At 42.6% G+C, this 19,787-nt stretch overlaps 1 protein-coding gene across 4 annotated transcripts; it reads left to right on the top strand.

The window, feature by feature from the left end:
* The first annotated feature begins 575 nt into the window (after positions 1 to 575).
* LOC112558985 (protein SpAN-like) lies at positions 576 to 19,348 on the top strand. 4 transcript variants are annotated; one of them, XM_025229778.1, is made up of 20 exons: positions 617 to 787; positions 2,337 to 2,531; positions 4,072 to 4,105; positions 4,343 to 4,386; positions 5,189 to 5,261; positions 5,575 to 5,692; positions 5,809 to 5,984; positions 6,264 to 6,488; positions 6,666 to 6,842; positions 7,620 to 7,784; positions 8,604 to 8,703; positions 8,958 to 9,129; positions 10,326 to 10,425; positions 16,045 to 16,200; positions 16,405 to 16,481; positions 16,707 to 16,886; positions 17,015 to 17,098; positions 17,595 to 17,737; positions 18,256 to 18,518; positions 18,838 to 19,348. In XM_025229778.1, the coding sequence occupies exons 2-16, from the start codon at positions 2,454 to 2,456 to the stop codon at positions 16,827 to 16,829; spliced, it is 1,818 nt and encodes a 605-aa protein (XP_025085563.1). In that variant the 5' UTR covers positions 617 to 787; positions 2,337 to 2,453; the 3' UTR covers positions 16,830 to 16,886; positions 17,015 to 17,098; positions 17,595 to 17,737; positions 18,256 to 18,518; positions 18,838 to 19,348. The 4 variants fall into 4 exon arrangements, with proteins under 4 accessions (XP_025085582.1, XP_025085592.1, XP_025085573.1 ...); XM_025229797.1 differs by lacking the exons at positions 16,045 to 16,200; positions 16,405 to 16,481; positions 16,707 to 16,886; ... (2 more) ...; positions 18,256 to 18,518; positions 18,838 to 19,348 and adding an exon at positions 14,581 to 14,904 and having other exon boundaries at positions 576 to 787; XM_025229807.1 differs by lacking the exons at positions 16,045 to 16,200; positions 16,405 to 16,481; positions 16,707 to 16,886; ... (2 more) ...; positions 18,256 to 18,518; positions 18,838 to 19,348 and adding an exon at positions 12,167 to 12,408 and having other exon boundaries at positions 576 to 787.
* The last annotated feature ends 439 nt before the right edge of the window (positions 19,349 to 19,787 follow it).

Below are 19,787 nucleotides of genomic sequence, written 5' to 3'. Positions count from 1 at the left end.
GTTATTGTCAAGATTCAAGATTCTTTATTAATATGAAAAATTCTGAGATATTCAAAATATATACAGACATATTCATGCACATTCCTACTCTATCTAATAATTCTTACCCATGATAGTTGCAGTGTCCTGTCAGACCACTTGTCGACCGTTAGCTTGTCGGACGCCTGACGATTTCCTGCTACGTACAGATAAAAAGTCTATTGACTCCAAACAACAGACAAGAAATAGGTAGACAGGATATGTGCTTGAAGCACCTGGAGCAGGATGTCCTTGACAAAAAAAGAAACACAAACGTTTGTTCCTAACAAGGTGAACATCAATAGGCACTACGTACTTATACACCTTAACTGTAGATATCTGTCCACACCATCCACATTCTCCGCTGTTCATTTATTATAATGTAGTTGTATGATAGCCATTACCTCCTACAACTACACTATATTAATACATGAGAAAACCTCCGGTGTGCATGTAGAGATAGTAACCGCAGGTCAGGAAGGACTATTTTTTCGGCGTAATGTTTTCTGGCTGTCATTCTGGGTGCATAAATACGGGTGCAGGCATTTGGACGCTCTCTCTCTCATATATATATATACACACACACCTACGCACGCTCACACACACACTCGTGCGCGCGCGAGGAGAGCAAGCGTGTCCGTTGCTCGTCATGATTAACATTATCGGCGCCGTGTGAAGTCGTGTCTCAAGACGTGCGTGACGTAGACAGGAGACTATAAAAGGACAAGCGCGGGGCTAGTGATGATACTGAGGTCGGAGAAAGCACAAGGTGAGGAACCATCCTATGTCTGTTACATAACCGACAGTAAAAATCAAGGATATGCTGAGCGCCTGTATAATTCATTTAGATACAACTGTCTGTCGGTATATACCGCACTCTACACCTTCACGAATGAATGGACAGTTCTTGCGATAGATATTATCTGCGGCCAAGCAATTAATTTAATTTGTAAGTACAGTAATGTAATGATAACATATATTTACAAGGAAATAACTAAAAACGAATTTTACGAATAATCTTGTATCAGAAAGTTACGATGTGAACTATAAAAGACAAGTGCCTCGAGTTTTCTCAACTTTGTCTCAGTTGTTGTCTTTATTTTGTCAACCTTCGGTTTTTGCTGTCGCGGTCTATGATTCAGACTCACGTATGATTGACTCAGTAACGGGGGTGTACCATCGGTCTCGTCTCTACAAAGTGAGATGTTTAGAGATGCTATCAACATTACAGCACTAGCCTGCTTTACTGCAATATTTCTGTCTTCACGAGGACATGTTCTGACGGCATGCATTTTCAGACACTGCACTACTGTTGTAAAGTCTTGAAAAGAGAGAAAACTCGAAGGTTTCTGCATCAAACTTTTTTCTTCGCAGAACAGTATGGTTTTGATATTCTGATGAGCCAATGAGAAGTCAGCTGAAGAGCTAGTTAATAAGTTGCTGAGCCAACTGAGAACTCGGTTGATGAATTGATAAGTCCGTTGAAAAGCCAATTTACTGAGTTTGTTACTGTGTAATGAGTTCGGAACGAATGAAAAAAGATTTGGGCATTCATTTGAAGTGTAGAGGCACTGCAGGTAGAACGAGAGGCTGCCTGTCCTTCCGCGACCTCGGTGTCGAGAAATTCCATCTTGTCGCCTCCAACCTCCTGAGCACCTTGTGGTCTTATGGCGAGACGTGAGGTTATTCCCCCATTCGCAACCCACAATGACTGTGTCTTGTATTCGGACTCGATGGCCTCCCTTCATCTTCTTTAAAGATAAACGGTTGCCTAGGTCTTGACCGGTCCCACATGTTGACATGAAAGAAAGCCAGTCTGAGAATGGGGGCCTTTCTTATTTAAAACACAGGAATGTGTCTGTTCTCTTTCTTAACAATATTTTTTCCTGTCGATCGTTTTCTTAGTTTTCAGCTCATTCCTGATTCTCTCTGTAATATAACAATTTTGAGGTATGATTTGTAAAATACAAACTTATTTTTAAATTAAATAAAATTTAATGTATCAAATATAGAGTAATTTTCTTTCTCTAGCTCAGTAATATATTTTAGTTACATAGAACGAAACACTTTTCTACAAAATTCATAACCTGGACTCTTCCTAAGAAAGCTTGCTACAAGCATATCGTCTTTTGTTTTAATATATCGACAGTGAAAGGAAGATCTACCTCAATAGTACATCACTGCCTTATCTTAAAGTGTAATGTTGTCTCTGGCTAAGGAAGTCGACAGTCGTTAGGTATAGAGACAGAATTAGCGTCGGATGAGGAATTTTAGTCGATTTATCTTAACAATCAATCTTGAAATGTGTTTGTGGCTAGGAGACTGATCCATCTACTCTAGAAACACTCCTGCACCTGCTAAAAGGTTCACCTGGCGCTCGCCTGCTACAAACAACATTGTCTTTCTGGTTGCCTCTGTAACCCCTCCACCTCACCATGGCAGACGGGCGGGTGTGGAAATGGCTACTCCCCATAGCCTACTTCTGCCCCCTCGTTGCCTTGATACCTCTTGAGGTAAGTGTGACCATTGCCTGTTCTTCATGATGATTCTTTTGGAAAAGTTTTGCTGAAAAAAGTTTCTTCCTAGCTGTGATCATACCATAGCCACCGACCTCATCTCGAAAAATACTGATTTGCATGTGTGTACATTATTCTTTTCACGTGTAAATCCACCTATACTTATACTTATTAACAAGGTGTGCGTACTGAAAGTCATGCACCTAACAGCAAGACTGCTGGTGTCATTGACGCCATGTTGTACGCACCGACGGAGACAGGCAAATTTACTCAAAGCTGTCCTCAAATCCCTGCTCTAGCTTTTAAATTGGGGCTTTTCAGCAGGACATTCTTCTTCGGGCCAATCAAAAGTCGGTCTAGATCCCGAAAATGTGGAGAATGAGAGTAAGGGTGGCTGCTACGTGGTGCGACACACCACAGGAAAGATCCAAAGGGCGGGAAAACTCGGGGTGGACATGACGTAGGTGTGGTTGACGGGTCGGTTCTGCTGTCAAGTCCTCAAAACATGCTCAGAGCAGACACTATGATTTCCATTTTCATAAAATATTGTAGTTTTCGTTTTACTTTGTTTGATTTTTATTTTTCTTTATTTGGTATGATGGTGGGTTAGGGTCGAGGAGGTTTAACCGACTAGCGCATAAATGAATTTTAGACATACTTCTGAGTTTTGTTTATGTAATTATTTTTGTCAAATATACCTTTCACAATACATCAAAACAAACTATTTTCGAACGATGTATAATACATATTATGTCTTATTTATAAGCTCGATTACTCAGTTGTAGACGATTCTTTGTTTAACCTTTTCACTGTTTCCTGTAAAGACAAATTTTATTTGTCAAAATCATTCTACACTTTTTTTAAAAAATCATGATAAAAACGATTCTGTGGGATAAAAGTGACCTGACAGGAGATTCTAATCTACGAGACTACAAGAAGTTTTTGCTCCAACAAACTGGATGGCATTTCCACAGCCCCGTGGTCGTCCGCGACCCGGCGAAGTGCTGTGCTCTACAACCCAGGATGGAAAAGAAACGAGAGATTAGAGAAGACGCGAGAGCAAACTATCAGACAAATAGCAGTAGACCTGCCTTGGAAAGAAACTGTATAGCTTTTCCGCTTTTATGTTCGCCTTCCACCCCGCGCCACCCCACCCAGTCAGACATCGCTGCTCCCATCATATCCACCCTCACCCCCAGTTCCTGCGACCTCTCATAGTGTAGACCGCGCCTACCTCCTCCGGGTTGCCCCCACAAGCAAGTCCAAATACTGCTCTCCGTCTGCCTCCAAAAGGTGCGTTTATTGGCTGAGCTTAAACTCTGACCTCCGTCGCTTGACCTCTCAACCCCGTGCGTGAGAATTAGTGGGAAATGGATGGGATCCGGGAATTTTTTACATGAAAATAATTGTTAGAGTCGATTTAAGTGTCTGGTTGCTTGAGCGTGTGGGAATAGAGCAACATGTGTTTGTGTGTTTGTGTGTTTGTGTGTTTGTGTGTGAGGTCACTAATCATGAATATCCATACTGTCTACTGCAGCGGAGCTTGGAAATAAATCCAGAAGAAAACATTGGTAAGTAGGCTGGGAAATCTACTTCATAAGTTGGGTAAAAATTATTTTAAGTTATGTAAGAAATTGTATTATAATTGTGTAAGACATCACTATAGTACATATTATATAGTAGAGCAACAGTAAAAATGACGTAGTTCCAGTGGCAGTGGGTGGGAGAGGTAATTGTGGAAAAGGAGGAAGAGAAAGACAAGAAAATCAAATATAACACGTGACCAATTGTGTTCCTCTGTTCTGTAGGTGTCGACGAATATCTGTCGGAAGGAGATATCAGGGTATCTAGGGTGAGTGTATGTATGCCATTTCTTGTATAAATTCCCACAGGTGAAATCATGTCGAGAGCTGGTTGTTCAGCACTGAATGTTAGTCAAAACTCGTTCTCTTTTCTAAGGGTGTTCAGTTCTTTAAAAACATATTAGAGATTCAATACACGCAATAATAAGCAATTATTAATCATTTTTATTTCATAAAAATTCTCCTTTGCGTAAAACCGCCAACTTTCCCGTTTACATGAGACAGTTCGTGGCACATTAACGACACTCATGTCATTTTCAGTAATATTTTCAACGAACGGTTATCGCTCATATTGTTAGTCTTTAATCGTGTACGGCCTTTTGATGACAATTAATTATTGTGTCTCGTGTAGAGATACGTCCATGAACAACTGCCATCCTTGTTTCATCATTTCCCAAGTACATTCATACAAGATGTCACATGGTGACATGGAAGTAAAAATTGTAGTATGACAACAAAAGACAACCGAAGACGATTCCGATGACTGCTGACAACTCCGATGTCGTCACAAAGTAGAAGACTAGTGTCTTTGATGCTATTACTCATTTCCATTTTCCTTTACTGTGGCATCTAGGATCTCACTAGCAGAAGGTCTCCCTCTGGTTCTTCTAACTTTTTTATGTTGTCAATGTTATAAAATGTAATTACAGAAGTGAAACTGTTTAATAAAAAGGTAAATTAAGAGGTGAACTTGTTATAAAAGGTAGTGTATAGAAGTGAAATTGTTATTGTAATGCATAGAAGTTAAATGTTCACACATCAACATTAAAGCTTTCAATCGTGTTCACACAGAGGCGGGATGCTGTTCGAGACTATTACCAGACGTGGATCAACCGTACTGTCCCCTTCACCATGGAGGGCCTGAGTGAGTGGTGCGAGGCGAGAGTTCATGATCTATGACCCTTTCTGTGACACTGCCATCATGTTCAGTAGTCTTGGTGTTGTTAATTTGAATCCTGATGCTGCTGATGCTGACGTTAATGACAGAAATAGAGGTGGTGGTGGTAACTACACCCACAAGCTTCTCTTGCTAGCATACTGATGATGACGGGAGAGATGAGGATAGCAATGTTTCACAGCGATAACAGTAACTATTACACGACAATAAAAGCTAATTTTAAAGACAATTGTCACTGATCGTGGCACTCGCAGACGCTGATGTAAGCCTCTTCTTTCAGACGAGTCTGAGCAAGAATATGTGTACAGCGCCATGGATGAGATCTCTGCTGCCTCCTGCGTCCGCTTCATTCAGCGCACCACGCAGATAGACTACATCACCATCACCAAGAAAGACAGGTGGGCGAGTGTTTATTTAGTGCCGATAGTTGACTTTGCTGACATCACTGCGGCACGTTGTCGCGACTTTCCTTGATGATGATGATGCCCCGAGCTGTCTGATTATGTTGGTGTAGCTGCAGCAGTTCCGTGGGTCGACGGGGTGGCCAGCAGCAGGTGACTCTGGGAGAGGGATGCTACGCCAAGGGAATCATTTTGCACGAGCTGATGCACGCGCTGGGGTTTTGGCACGAGCACAGTCGTCCAGACCGCGACAGCTTTATCGTCATCGTCTGGGACAACATCGCATCGGGTACTGACTCCACTCTTCCAGTTCTACCCTAAGCCTGGTGTCTTGGGAGATAAACTGCGACAAGAATGTGATTGTTTTTAGTGCTGATAGAACGATCTGTGAGAAAGTTTGCTCAGTTGATGTACCTCTCTTCTCTCTCCCTTTCTTTTGTTAACTTATTTTTCAACCGTTTAAGGGTGAGTTGTAGTAGCATCCCCAGTTCTTTCATTTTGTTACATCATGACTTTGACACAACAATCCGTCTCGCGGACTTTTCAACTTTCCAACTGCTCCCCACAGAGCACAGGTCCAACTTCGAGAAGTACGACAGCTTCACCATCAACACACTGGAGACGACGTACGACTACGGATCCATCATGCACTACAAGAACAACACGTTCGCCTTGGACAGGTCTACCATCACCATCAACGCCACTCACCCCTTGCCACTCGGGGTGCAGATGGGTCAGCGGGTCGCGCTGTCGGACACAGACAAGGTCAAGATCAACCGCCTGTACAGATGTAGTGAGTATTCAACACAGAGCTCCACTCATTGGGGTGGGAACAGTCTAGAGGTGGTCAAACGTTAAAGAAAAAGTTTAAACTATTTGTTTTTGATGGATAAAGAGGACGGTAGGTATCATGCAGACTCTGGACTGATCCCTACAAGAACTCTGCTACCTTGCTTCTCTTTCTATCCAGACATCACCCACTGCCCTGACCCGGGAGTGCCCAAGAATGGCGTGCGAAAGGGAGAGAACTTCCAAGTAGGATCATCTGTGTACTACTCGTGCAACAAAGGTTATCTTCTGTTCGGCAGTAGAGGGCGCATTTGTCCCGACGTGGGCCAATGGACGGGTGATCTTCCGTCGTGCTTACGTAAGAGACTTGTGACTTTATATCCTCACATTGTTCACCGCCTTTTCCAGTTTACTTCCTGTCCTCGAGTTTTGTTTCGCCGTTTGATTCTCCATACTCCAACCCTCTCTCTTTCTCCCCCACAAAGTTCTGCCCTAGGTCCTCTTCTATTCTCTGTCTACATCAATGATCTCCTCCCTTCGTATCTGACAATCAAGCGAAATATATGCTAGAGGCACAATAATACTCGCATGTCACAAACAAATTGAACCACTAGCGGCTTTCCTACCACGGAGTGCTGGTGAGCTTTAGTCCTGGACTGAACTAAACCACATGGCGATGAACCATCTGAAAACATAAATTATGCAGAAGAGACAAAACCTAATCGTCGCATTCCCTAAAATCCACCCAAGTACCCAACCAGTAACAAAAGTTCAAAGCCGTAAACCTCTATGTGTGACTGTTAACAACAGTTTGTCTTGGTTCCAACATATCCTAGCCATAAGCAAAACTATGTCGAGAATTAAACACTTAAATCTTTTTAAAGTCTTCTCCACATTACATGGAGTTTATCTTCTTTTCTTCCAAACTTTCAATATTTTCTTTACTATTGTTTTGTTTTGTTTTCCTTGGTTGTGGCTGAATATTATTTGGGTTTGATTTTTGTTTGGAGCTTTTGTTTTCCTTTTGTCTTTGTTATTTGTTCTTTCTGTTTTTGAACACAATTTATCTGTTACTGTTGGAGAGGAGTTGTTGTATAGTAATGTGTGTATGGCCCAGTCCTGTTTTCTTGTTTAGCCAGCTACAGCCTCGACCCCGTTGAGTACTGCAACTACGACGACCAGACTGTGTGCGGGTGGATGCAGGACCGCACGGCGCAGCGCAACTGGACCATCAACAGCAGGTCTACTCCGTCCAACGGCACAGGACCTATGGAGGATCACACCATGGGGTCGGCGGAGGGTAAGTTTGTCCTGACATGCTCTCATCTGCGGGTTCTGGACACCGCTCTATGTCTGGAAATATGGAAACCTTTGTCCTTGATTCTCCCATATTGCCACAGAACAGCCATAGCTAATACCCTCCATTCACCCACAAAGATTCAAAGAAGGCACCTTTGCACTCACCAGAGGGTGTGGTCCTTTTTTTAAAAAAAAGTATCGCATATCATTAGTATTTTTAACAGCAACGCGCTTGTGTGTTCCTACACACATAAAATAAAACAAAGCTGTAAATATTTTATAATAGTGATCTCTATTTCTCGCCCTTCTCATTCTTTTCTCTTTCTCCCTAACTCAGCTCACCCTGTATAAGTGACAAGTTAAGTCAATCAAATATTCGAGCTCGAGTTTCTCTCTCACACACACAGAGAGAAACAGAGAGAGAGGCAAAGTCAACAACGAAATTGATGGCTGAGTGAAGCTCTAGTTCCGACAGAAGCGCTTTGAAGACCACCGGAAGTAAGAGTTCAAGTGTTAGGGGTCGCCTGCTGTCAAGTTTACCATGCATTCTTCCACGAGCTACACCTCATTCACGCTCACTGCAGAATTTCTTCGCTTTGTTCAGAACATTTCCTTTCTCGTCCAGAGTTTTGTAGAATTAAAGTTATAGGTAAGGTCAACTTGAAATCCATAAATAACAGAAACTTTGGAAAATCTTTTTGAGTTCCGTTAAGAGATATATACTTTAGAAAAATGGTATGACCCTCCTAGCACTTCCAGCTTATCATTTACCTCAATTCCAGTCCTAAAAAACAACTGACTAGTTTGGCATCATGTGCAGGTTGGTACATCTATCTGGAAACGTCTGCCCCGACACGACAAGGAGACATAGCCAGACTTATATCTCCGGAGTTCCGAGTGACGACTACAACCTGCATGATGTAAGTTGACTTCCAGTCTCTTCCAATAGTGCCCCAGTGACGAGGGATCTTCAGCAAGGTGTCCCGTTTGTCACTCAAGAATAAGACTCCCTTCAATCTTAATTGATCATTAGTATCACGAATTAAAATTTCACTATTGCAGTGGGCATTTTAAAGAGTAATCTTAAGTCTCCATTCTGATTGTCTCTTGCTTCTGACAAAGGTTTAGTTTTAATTCATTCAGGGAACATTTATTTGTTTATAACGTGCAACAGGTTCTTCTACTGCATGCATGGAGAAGAGATGGGCACACTGAACATCTACCAGCAGACGACAACTGGACAGCAGCTTGAGACCCTGCGATCTCTGCTGTTCACCATGACCGGAGACCAAGGCAGTGACTGGCGCCTCGCGGCCATAACTCTTCCAGATGCCCAGTCCTTCGTCGTAAGTTGTCTCCTCGTCGTCACACTTTCATTCCGAAAATTAAATCGTAATCCAGGGACAGACGCAGACCCGAGTTCAATGTGTTCAATAAAGGACTAAATAGTCAATTACATTAATCCAATGAACTAGTTTTAAAAGTGGAGAGATAGGCTGTGAACGTAAGTGGTTTACTGTGTCTAGGGTGAAGCTAGTGGAAGACAGAGCCCAACCTCTTTTTTGTCGTCTTTACCTGCCATAATACATCGAGCACAGCTGCAGGGCTGGCAGGAGGAGGTTTCTAATCTCAAGCCTCTAATTTGTGCTCCTTAATCACCTGCCAACCTCCCCCTCTCCACTTTTCTTGTCTTCTCTACAGAACGGAGAGACTGTCAGCAAATACTGACGAGTAGTTCAACAACAGGAAATGCATTCCTCTTCTAAACTGCCTAATGCATGACGAGGGTTTTTCTGTGCTCCCAGAATCTCTAAGACAGCAGATAACTTTTCTTTTTAAAAACATTAGGACAACAGCTTGCAGAACACGTGACAACCACGATCTATGAGGCAGTGGGTGAGGCAGGGGGACCTCAAATGGCGATCGTCTGCGCGACAAGCCAAAGAAACTGTTATTTGTTTAGCTTCATCAATTCGAATTCAAAGAAACTAACCCGTTAAAACAGCCTGTTAACCTTCACTTTGACCTCAGAAGCTTTCTGCTCAATGCCAATGGGGTGGTGGAGGCACAGAGGGCGGGTGGGAGACGAGATGTCTCCAGCGCACCAACGCGCCATCTGTTCGGCCACGGAGCGGAAGGAACTTGTAGGGGAGGAGGCGGAAGGAGTAGTTGATGGAACAGCTGCATAAACAAGACGATAATAGACTAACACCGCGGTCAGCTTGCTGGATGCTCAGCCAGCCTCTCGACCACCACTCTGCACTAAGGCAAATGCATGCATGTCAAGCTTGAGGCTCTTGAGGCTAGCCTTCCACTCAGACATGAGAGATGGATATGCCAGTACACACAGAAAGGCCATATTCTGCAGATAAACAAACGCAGGCATAGCATTTTATGCAATTTGAGATGGTCAATAAAATTGTCAATGGTTTTTTTCTGATTTTTCTCTACTATTACTTTGCTTTATAATTTTTCTTTTCTTTTCTTTCTTTTCACTTCCAGATGCAGGTCACATACAGATCATTATTAATCTTTCTTACAGATCATTATTGAGGCGGTAGCTGGCAACAGTTACATGAGTGACATTGCAGTTGACGATGTCGTCATCGGCCCTTGCTCCAATCTTGCTCAGCTGTCGTCAGGTAAGTAAGCTTTATCATAAGCTGAATCATAAATTATGTAGCTATGACTGACTTAAACAAGAGCAATTAACTATTCTTTTAGAATTTGTCCAACCATACATTGAAGTCGCATAATAGACAATGAACTGGAGGCGTAAGAGTGTCGAACCTTGGACTCTGTTGATGTCCGTGGTTCGTCTAATAATACATCTTTATCTCCTTGTGTGAAGGAAGATCAAAGTTCAGTGCACCTGCTGCCTGAAACCCTCACTATAACCTTATCGTGTTTGACCGGGGCACACTGCACTAATAGTGTTCCTATCTCCTTTCCACAAAAACGAAAAATGCCTACAAATTTCAAAAGGTGAACGGCTCGAATGAACACTTTTGTGGAAATCCATTAGCAAGTCTTCCTTTCCCATTCACGACATTGGTCGTAGAGTTTCATGAGAGAAGGAACTATTTTGTGCATCCACCTCTTGCTGGTGGACTCGAAAACATGATGCAGGCATCTTCTGCAAATTGAAGGAAAGAGAGATTGCTTGCTTGTGCAAGGTATCCTCACCACTGTTGTTTATCAGTAACAAAGAACATCTATTCTAGGTGAAAACGATACCAGCAACTCGGTTAACTCCCCCGTGGGGTAGTGACCAGCCTGACATCCACTGACACTTCAGCTGCCATTCGTGTCGCTTGTTGTCAGTGACTGTCCGCCTGTCTGTACAGTTGGCTGATTGTGAGAACAACATATCATGAAGTTGTGAATAGAGATCGCCGGTCTAATGTGTATATATATATATGTATATTATATCGGATTTGTAAATAGTGTAAGTCTTCTCGTCACCGAAGTCTGTTTTCAATAAAATGAATTGTTTTCATAGCTTTGCACGCGTCCTCCCGAATCCGTGCGACCACAAACATTTGAATGCGTGTGAGTCTGGAGATAGAGGATCTGTGTAAGTTTTAATATAAGTTCAATAGAATATATTCTCTCGAGACTCCTGGCAGCTTGTACATGGTACCCAGTACTGTGTGTGTGTTTGCATGCTTTCTAAGTGACGCCTCGTGCTTATTATAAGAGCCCAAGAGAATAGATTCTGACTACATCAACAAACAGAAGAGGATTTATTTCATATTAACTTCTTTAAATATAAAATGACTTGCTGCTGACCCAAGTATAAGCTTTGTCTTCTGAGAGCAGTGAGATTTACCATCGATAGGGAATTAAGCAGGGAGGTGCAACAAGACAGGAGGTTAACTATGGATGGTACTTGCATGAATTAACTGGGTGGATGCTATAAAACTCTGTATATGACCCGCACATTATTGGAGTACTACGCTGATGTACCTAGTGATGCATTCTCTCTCAGCACTGATTGTGTGAACAAGTGGCAGAGCTGATTGGGTGCCATTCATGACACTGTTGTGGCTCTTTGGTCCACGGGGTAGTCTGACAAATGCAAATGCAAGATATCTTAAAAAAAATTTCAGGAAATTGTTTTGTCTGCCAACAGTAACACGAGAACATCACTTTACATACAACATTAACACATGCTATAAAAACAACATAAACTGACTACTATCGGGACCCAAATCCCTCCAGGGTTGGGGAAGGAGATGGGTACCCACCTCACAAAAATCTGCCCCCGAGAAAAGAGCATTCTCTAACACCTTACTCTCCGAGGTCCGAATGGTTAGAGAACGCCATTGACCTTTACTCCTCTGCTACAGTGAGGTAAGTAAACCATTTGCACTCTTGTAGGCCTTTAACAGCGACTAGGAAGTGGACCGTAAAAATGTCCAGTACTCGCCTCTCACCCACTGCACACCTAGTGACCCTCGTCCTTCACCAGGTACAAAGCGCGCCTCCTTCCTCCTGACGACATCTCCGGCAGCCGGGACGGAAGCTGATATTCGGCAAAGGGACACCGCATCCTTGAAAAGGATTTTATCTTGTTTCGAACATGAATAAAAGGCGTTCAAAACAGGATGCAGTACGCAGTTCTTATGGACCATAAGAACATATTTCTGCCTGTCATTGTGAATACTAGACTGCTTCTACAGTATTACAAGACGAGAAGGGAATAATAAGCAGGTAGGCGTGCTACTTGACCAAGCACACAGCATCCAGACCCTCAGATCGTGTCCAAGCTCTTCCTGTGCGACCAAGTCAGCAGACAGCGCTGCAGCACGTGCCACAGTCTGGAGAATTGCATCATCCCGCACGTGGCTTCAGCGTGCATGGCCAAGCTTCATCATCTCATCTGTAATGTCCCATCAGCGGTTTCTTAATACATTCTTCTTCAATATTATAATAAGGAATAACTTTTTTCAAGTAACGTTATTCACCATCATTTTTATGACCATTGAGTGAAATGATGGCTTGTTGCGACAGTCAGAAAGTGACACATACTCTCTACCCAACGAAGCTGCCGAGCATTAGAATGACAAAGAAAAGCTTTTCTTGGCTTACTTGCTCGGTGAATACATTTAGTGGAAAATATCCCATATTTTTCTTATGTCATTATGGTTAAATTATTCTCGTTAACTACATATTGCCTCCGTAAATTCTACACCGATCGTCAGACTATAATGTAAAAGAATATCGCAAATCAAGTTGAAGCAAAGTCTAGGTGTAATTAGAGAACATTTAAATGAGCAAGATTAAGATTAAAATCTAGGTGTGTGCAGAGAACCTTTAAAGATGAGGCTACAGCACGTGAGGAACGAATGAGGAGATGGCGCGCGTTGTCACATGGACGCAGTGAGAGAAAGCGCTTCTAAGATTTTAAGGCTAGACTGACACACATTTCATGATGAATTTCCCTTGCTTTTCCGTTGTAAATTTCGGGGCATCGGTGGTTAATACGTCTGCTTGCACTGAATTTTCAACAGATCCGTTGTCGTATATTGTTGTCCATCAGAAAGTACAACGAAATGTGTGCACATTCTAAGTTAAATATCCCAAAACTCATAGCTTAAATAGTTCAAGAAACAATAAACTACCCAAAATCCGCAATGTTTACTTTTTTTTTTTTAACGGACGCAAGTTTTATTTTCTATTGTTGATACACTTTTCTAACACTCTAAACCTTAAAGAATATTGCATTTTATTGAAAAACATTGAGCCTTAATGTGTAGAAATTGGCATTTTCCACAGAAGGGTGAAAATGTTGAGTTTTGTTTCCTTTTCGCATGTGTCCCAAAGTCTTCGACAGGATAGGGTGTGGTTTAAACTGAAATACGCAGCGACTGAGCTGGAAAACAACAGGGTTAGTGTTGATGGAACGCGAGCTCTGACAGCAGGAAGCGCTTCGAATGATACGAGAGGAGTCGTGTCCAGTATTTTCATCTTGCATTTAATTCTCGTTAATGTTCCGCATGCAAGAAGTTTTGACTATTATTGCCTACCAAACTTTACATAATTTATAATTTGATCATCTATTAGATGTTACTAACATTTAGTGTAAGTACTGCTTGGTTGTCACGACAAAAAATTTTAAAAAAACGCAAATAGAGACAGTGGAAAAATCTTGGAGTTTCCCAATAATATTTGCTACTAAAACTGCATAATGAGAGATTTGCTGATCTAATTATCGATCCCTAAATGTCGTATTGAAGAATGTGTTTCCCTAAATGGATGTCCCCCAACTTTTAAAAAAAAAAATCCGTTAACATCCAGACTTTTGTCACGAGCACGCTGCAAACCAGATTTGCCAATGAAATTCAAGATTCTACTTTTCAAAAAATTCCCTTAAAACGTATTTCTATCATCACATCTCTTTATTTGAGTAAAAGGAGTATGTGCTCGCGAAAAGAGGAGAAAACAACCATATCTAAAGTGGGCAGCGATCATTGGTCTGTAAATCTTTATCACAAAACTTTCTCTTTCTCTCTCTGGCCATGAAGTCAAGACGTAGTTCTGATCCTCTTCCCAAGCAGCTTTCTATAATACCATAAAGTGCAAAAAACAGTCGGGGAATTTTGCATTTCATTCTGTTTCCTCCACTCGTCTACTTTGTAAGGTTGAGATGGTTACTTTTTAGTGATTTTTTATATAAATGTACTATTTAAAGCTTTCCTTCTGTCAGAAGAAGAAAGTCTGATCATTCTTCTGTTTGTTTTTTTCATGCCTTTACCTACATTTAAGTTTAAAACGTTTGTTGTCCAAACAAGATCTTGCATCACCATGGGTCTGAACCCCATGATCATTGTAAATCGCGAAAGAAGGAGACGGGCGTGCCCGTTCAAGCGACCTCCCTGTCTGGTAGATGGCCTGCCAGTAAGAGATAGACTTTGCGGAAAAGGCCACTCACGGAAGTTCGTGTCCTGGCGGCCAATGGACTAGGTTCCTCTTGCAGCTCATCTTCACAAGCGATGCTCTCGCTCCTTGCCCTTCATTTGCCGTTTATCTCACGCCACGCAGACATGAGCCAGAGTGCGGGGTACTGGCGCTTAAGATGTTCCCCCGAGTACCGGCACTACCCTCGGAACCTCTAGCCTACCTCACGGCCTGGATTCTCGTCTCTTTCTACCTGGATGGTGCAGGTGAGGTAGCTATGGCTGCTTGACCTACAGAAGGGGAAAGGCATGTTTCCATTCATCGTTTCTCGAGCATGATACTGCATGTCACTGTTGCGAGAATATGTTGTCTCCAGGGTTACTAAGAGAATATTGTATGTCACCGGCATGTGGAGGTACTGTCTTGATGTACTCATGACCAGAGACTGCACGGCCTGCTTCTTCTCTGCCCACCTGTCTCAGTATCAGAGTTGTGTCCTCTTGACTATTGTACATACTTAATGCACAGAACTGGCTCTTTTTCCCTTCCTTTGGTCTCGCTGATCTTACTTTCTCCTGGCCACTGAACACGTGCTGCAACTATTTATTACAATCTACAGAGAGAGAGAGAGGAATGTACAGAATGGGAGATGCGCATTTGACTAATCTTAGGGGAAGAGGTTTGATCGCGCGCATGGGGGTATATGTATATTTATTATCGGGCTTGTCAGAAGCTCGATCGGTAGTACCTCTCCGAGACTGTTATCTTTCAAGTCTATGAACGTGTTCAGTGTGACTATAAGAGTTCAATTGTGTTTAACTCTGTTGAAGTTGGCTTGGTCTATGTGTAACTCTCTGGACGGCTTCTGTTTGACTCTTTGAACATATTCCCCCATAAACACATTCTGCTTAACTCTATGAACTTAGCATGTTGGATTCATTGGTCATGTTCTGTTTGAGTTGATGGAACATTTTTGTTAGTCTCGATTGACTTTTTCTTATTTGAAACGTTTTAACATGTCTGATTGGTTTTATTTAAATACTATCACAAATGTGTGGAGATTTAGTTCAAACATGGTTTGAAAACCCGGAAATCACTTTTTAGAACGTTGTTATCCCATGTCGTCATCATATTCTTTTTATTTCATCGCTCAGTCATACAAAGATTTTAGTTAAACAGTCATTCAGCGCTGTCATCGAAGCGAAGTACTTCGCGGTGTATTTCACCGGAACAGTACATTTATTAACCAAACAAATTAAATAATCACGTGTGTTACATTTACTTTCATCAGACATTAATTTTTTGTGCCTTAGCTATTTTTCCGAATTATATTTTATTTATGTTGTGGTCCCTGGCAGACACTGTGGCGGACACGTTGCAGTGTAGTTTTGACAGCGGCACCTGCGACTGGACTCAGGACTACGTCACCGACGTCTTCGACTGGACCCTCCATTCAGGCAGCACCGATACCTTCTACACCGGTCCTACCTGTGATCCAGTCAACTGTGCCACAGGTGAGTGCGTGCACCTGCTGCTATGTTTTCTGAGTGTGCAGACTGGAAAACTGTTGCTTTTATGGTCGTATTTTTCTCCAGGTTGATATCTTTCAATATTAATTTTTTTTGTGAAAATATCTGGATATTTGGATACCAAAGTGTTAGCTTGTTTGCATATTTTAATATTTCACTGAATACTGATCTGTTGTGTTTTTCTTTCAGGACAGTATCTCTATATCGAGGCTTCCCGCCCACGATTGGAGGGCGACACGGCACGAATCTTAACGCCGCTGCTACACGTGAGAAAACTTTGATCCTCCTTTGAAAAGTATTTTAGGAGTAGACAACATGGTACAGTAAGCGTGGTGCTCGAAAAAATACTAGACTGTACTACATGGATTTTTAAAAGCTGCAATGTAGTGTTTTTCTCTAAAGGAACACGCTTTACAAGTTATGTGAAGACGTGTGAGTTACTGGTTGATTGACTTTGATGTTCCTGTCTCACGAGCCCGCTGTACGTGCAGGGTGACGGGTGGCGCTGCCTGCTCTTCTACTACAGTATGTACGGCCAGGACATGGGCAGTCCTCAGTATCCGTGTTCGACATCTCAACGGCACGGAACACCTTCTATGGTCACGCTCTGGTAACCAGGGCGACATGTGGTTTCTGGAGAAAGTCGACTTCAAGCACCAAAATATTACAAGGTAAAAAGTCTGGCCAAGTTTGCATAACAGATTACCGAGCATGGCCACTTACACGACTCAAAGGGGCTTTGTTGGAAAACAGACACAATCTACAATACTCATTGTAGTTATCTGCTCGTTTGTTGCAGCTGGTGTATGAGGCCGTGTGGGTCAGTCCTATAGGGGCGACCTGGCCATCGACAGCGTGGAGGTCCTGGCAGGACGGTGCAGTGGTGAGTTCCTTCCTTCTTGATTTCCAATTGTTGTTTTCTGCCGTGAATGGTTTCTCATTGTCTTTGCTGTTCTGGACCATAACACCCTGAACATCAGCAGTCATTCTTGTTTAAAAAAAAAAACCAAAAGACAAAGAAGTGAAATTTTCCAGTCGTCCATATGCTTTTAAATACCGTTTGAATGGAATCAGTTAAAACTTTTACGGTATGGCAGGTTGAAGACGCGAAGAATGTGTAAAATTCCCGGCAAGAATAAAGAAATATTTTATTTCTATCAAAACCTAAAGCCCACGAGCCCACGATTGTGTTCTCTTATTTGCAAATATCTGTTTGCTTCTTAAAGCTGCAGAGTGTTCGGCGTAAAGAAAAATAATTTTCCATTGAAGTGCTAAGTAGCAATAAACGTGCAGTGTGTGTTGACGTGGCACAGGCATGCAGTGTGTAGTGGAGTGCAATGTGTTTTGCAATGATGTGTAACTCTTCTCCTGTGCTGCAGAGGTTGTGCGTCACGACTGCACCTTCAGCAGGACATGTGCAGCTGGCGGAACGCTGTGGACGATGAACTTGACTGGAGACGTTACCAGGGTCCCACTCCCACCCCCGACACAGGCCCCTCCTCGGACCACACTGGAAACAATGGTAAAGAAGCCACGAAGCAATTTTCAGACCAGTCCACGTGATGAGAACTTGTTTTCCTCTTGATTTATTACAGACTTGATATTTGTCAGTTTGAACTGGCTTTCATAAGAATTTTTCTTTTCTTTTGTTGTTGGTTTGTTGTTGTTGTTTTTTTTTTTTGTTTTTTTTGTTTTTTTTTTTTTTGTTTTTTTTTTTTTTTTTTTGTTTGTTTTTTTGCTGGAACTTAACGCTTTACTGTTGGAATTCCTTGCTCTCCCAAAGATGAACTGTGGTTTTCCAACCGTCTACGAAGGACAGAACTGTGAAGAGAAAAACACCTTGTAAACAAAAGATCAATGACTTTAAGGTTACTGAACTCACGCTTCCTCTGGTGAATTAAAAACACAAATGTCGCCATTTATATGTGAACAAGGCTAGTGTCTCATCTGCTGCAAAATAAATTAGACTACATGGCTGTAACTAAGCATTGTTTTGACTGACATGAAAATGAGCTGTCTGTGTGATATCATCGGTTTCAGGGTATTACATATACGTGGAGTCTTCGCGGACCCGGCCGTTGTATAGAGCGCGACTCATATCCAGCATCATGTCCGGTCAGTTCCTGGGTTACTGTCTTCAGATGTGGTACAGCATGTACGGGGCTGACATAGGTACCCTCAAAGTCTTGACCAAAGACGTCGCTGCTGGGCAAGAGCAAGTAACCTGGCAGATCAGCGGAAACCAAATGAACCAATGGCACCGGAAGTCGTTATTCGTGAGCAGTCGCGGGCAGGACTTCCAGGTTAGTGTGGGTCACGATTTCTGTTTTACTCTCAACCGACATGATGGTCTTCCCTGCTGAAGTACATTATTTAATCAGCTGTTTTGTCGTATTTCCTCGGCTTATCTCTGCTGAAGAATCCCTCTAGAGGTAACCTCCGCTATCCGACATCTAAGTGGAGTAAATATACCTACCACCTTTAAAAAAATAATGTCCACTCAAAAAATTATTTTTAATTGCTCTTTTGTGTCTTTTTTGTGTCTTTGCAGACAACCATTGAAATGATTGTATTCACTATTCTCATGAGATTTATATATAACCAGGATTCTTTCCGCTGCAGATAATCATCGAAGCTGTGGTGACCGGAGCCTCATCAGGGTTAGGGGACATAGCTCTGGATGACCTATCGCTTCACGCTGGTCAGTGCGAAAGCTAGAGTTACGCACTTGCTAACCGCCCTTGAGCCGTCACCAGTTCGTGGCTACAAATGGCGCTAGGCCTGTACTTTAACAGAACCTTCGTGAATGCACGATGGTTGAAAACACAAAAAAACACTGTATGTTCCTTTCAAAACCAAAGACTATAGCTGTGAAAACGAAGACATTGCTGTCACTACTGGTGTTCCTGACCTAAATGGTATTACTTGGTATTCAGCTGGAAAGCGACTCATCGGAACTCGAGCTGCAAGGCATATGGACGATTCTTGAAAACTGTGACAGACGCAGACGTGATATTTGTATAGTCTGTTTGAAGGCCCGCAAGCTGGCAAAGATAACACCCACCACCTTCACCAACCTCAGCCTTCTGTTTCCTCCCCGCCCACCCAGACTTCATTTTTATTTTCCGCGGAAGGCAGCAAAGGCATCATTTCAGCTTGTGTGTGGATAGAAGGCAATGCGGCGGTAACAGCCTTGGAGATGGTCCTAGGACCCTCTTGATGCGATCGAACTGAATGGCAACGGATGAAGACGAGGACGCAGCAGTATGTTTTTAGGTCTGATTAAGGATGTGCACAGACTGGATAGGGAGAAAGGCAAGGGCATCCTAAGACGTTGTCTCCAACGACTTTCTGCAGGAAGCAGTTGAAGCCGACTTTGTCAGAGGAGACTGGCGAAAACTGTGACAATTGCTGATCTCCCTTGCTGGTGGATTCATGCACAAAGATGGTGCTGCTGTTTCCAATGATTAGCTGGCACTTTGACACCAGAAATCGCTCTGTACTTTTTTCCAGTCGTGGACTGTGTGCACATCGCTACCCAAGGCGCATTTTCTTCAAGTGTTATCGACAGC

This window comes from Pomacea canaliculata, linkage group LG1 (genome assembly GCF_003073045.1).
Source record: "Pomacea canaliculata isolate SZHN2017 linkage group LG1, ASM307304v1, whole genome shotgun sequence".
Classification (NCBI taxonomy): domain Eukaryota; kingdom Metazoa; phylum Mollusca; class Gastropoda; order Architaenioglossa; family Ampullariidae; genus Pomacea; species Pomacea canaliculata.
Note: the sequence above shows the minus strand (reverse complement) of the source record. Positions and strands in the feature narration are given on the sequence as shown.

What these genes read in the sequence shown, in the direction of transcription:
- LOC112558985 (XM_025229778.1), top strand. Translation starts at nt 2,454, where the DNA reads ATGGCAGACGGGCGGGTGTGGAAATGGCTACTCCCCATAGCCTACTTC. An exon ending in TTGCCTTGATACCTCTTGAG is followed by an intron (nt 2,532 to 4,071) that starts GTAAGTGTGACC and finishes TGTCTACTGCAG; the next exon opens with CGGAGCTTGGAAATAAATCC. An exon ending in CACCATGGGGTCGGCGGAGG is followed by an intron (nt 7,785 to 8,603) that starts GTAAGTTTGTCC and finishes CATCATGTGCAG; the next exon opens with GTTGGTACATCTATCTGGAA.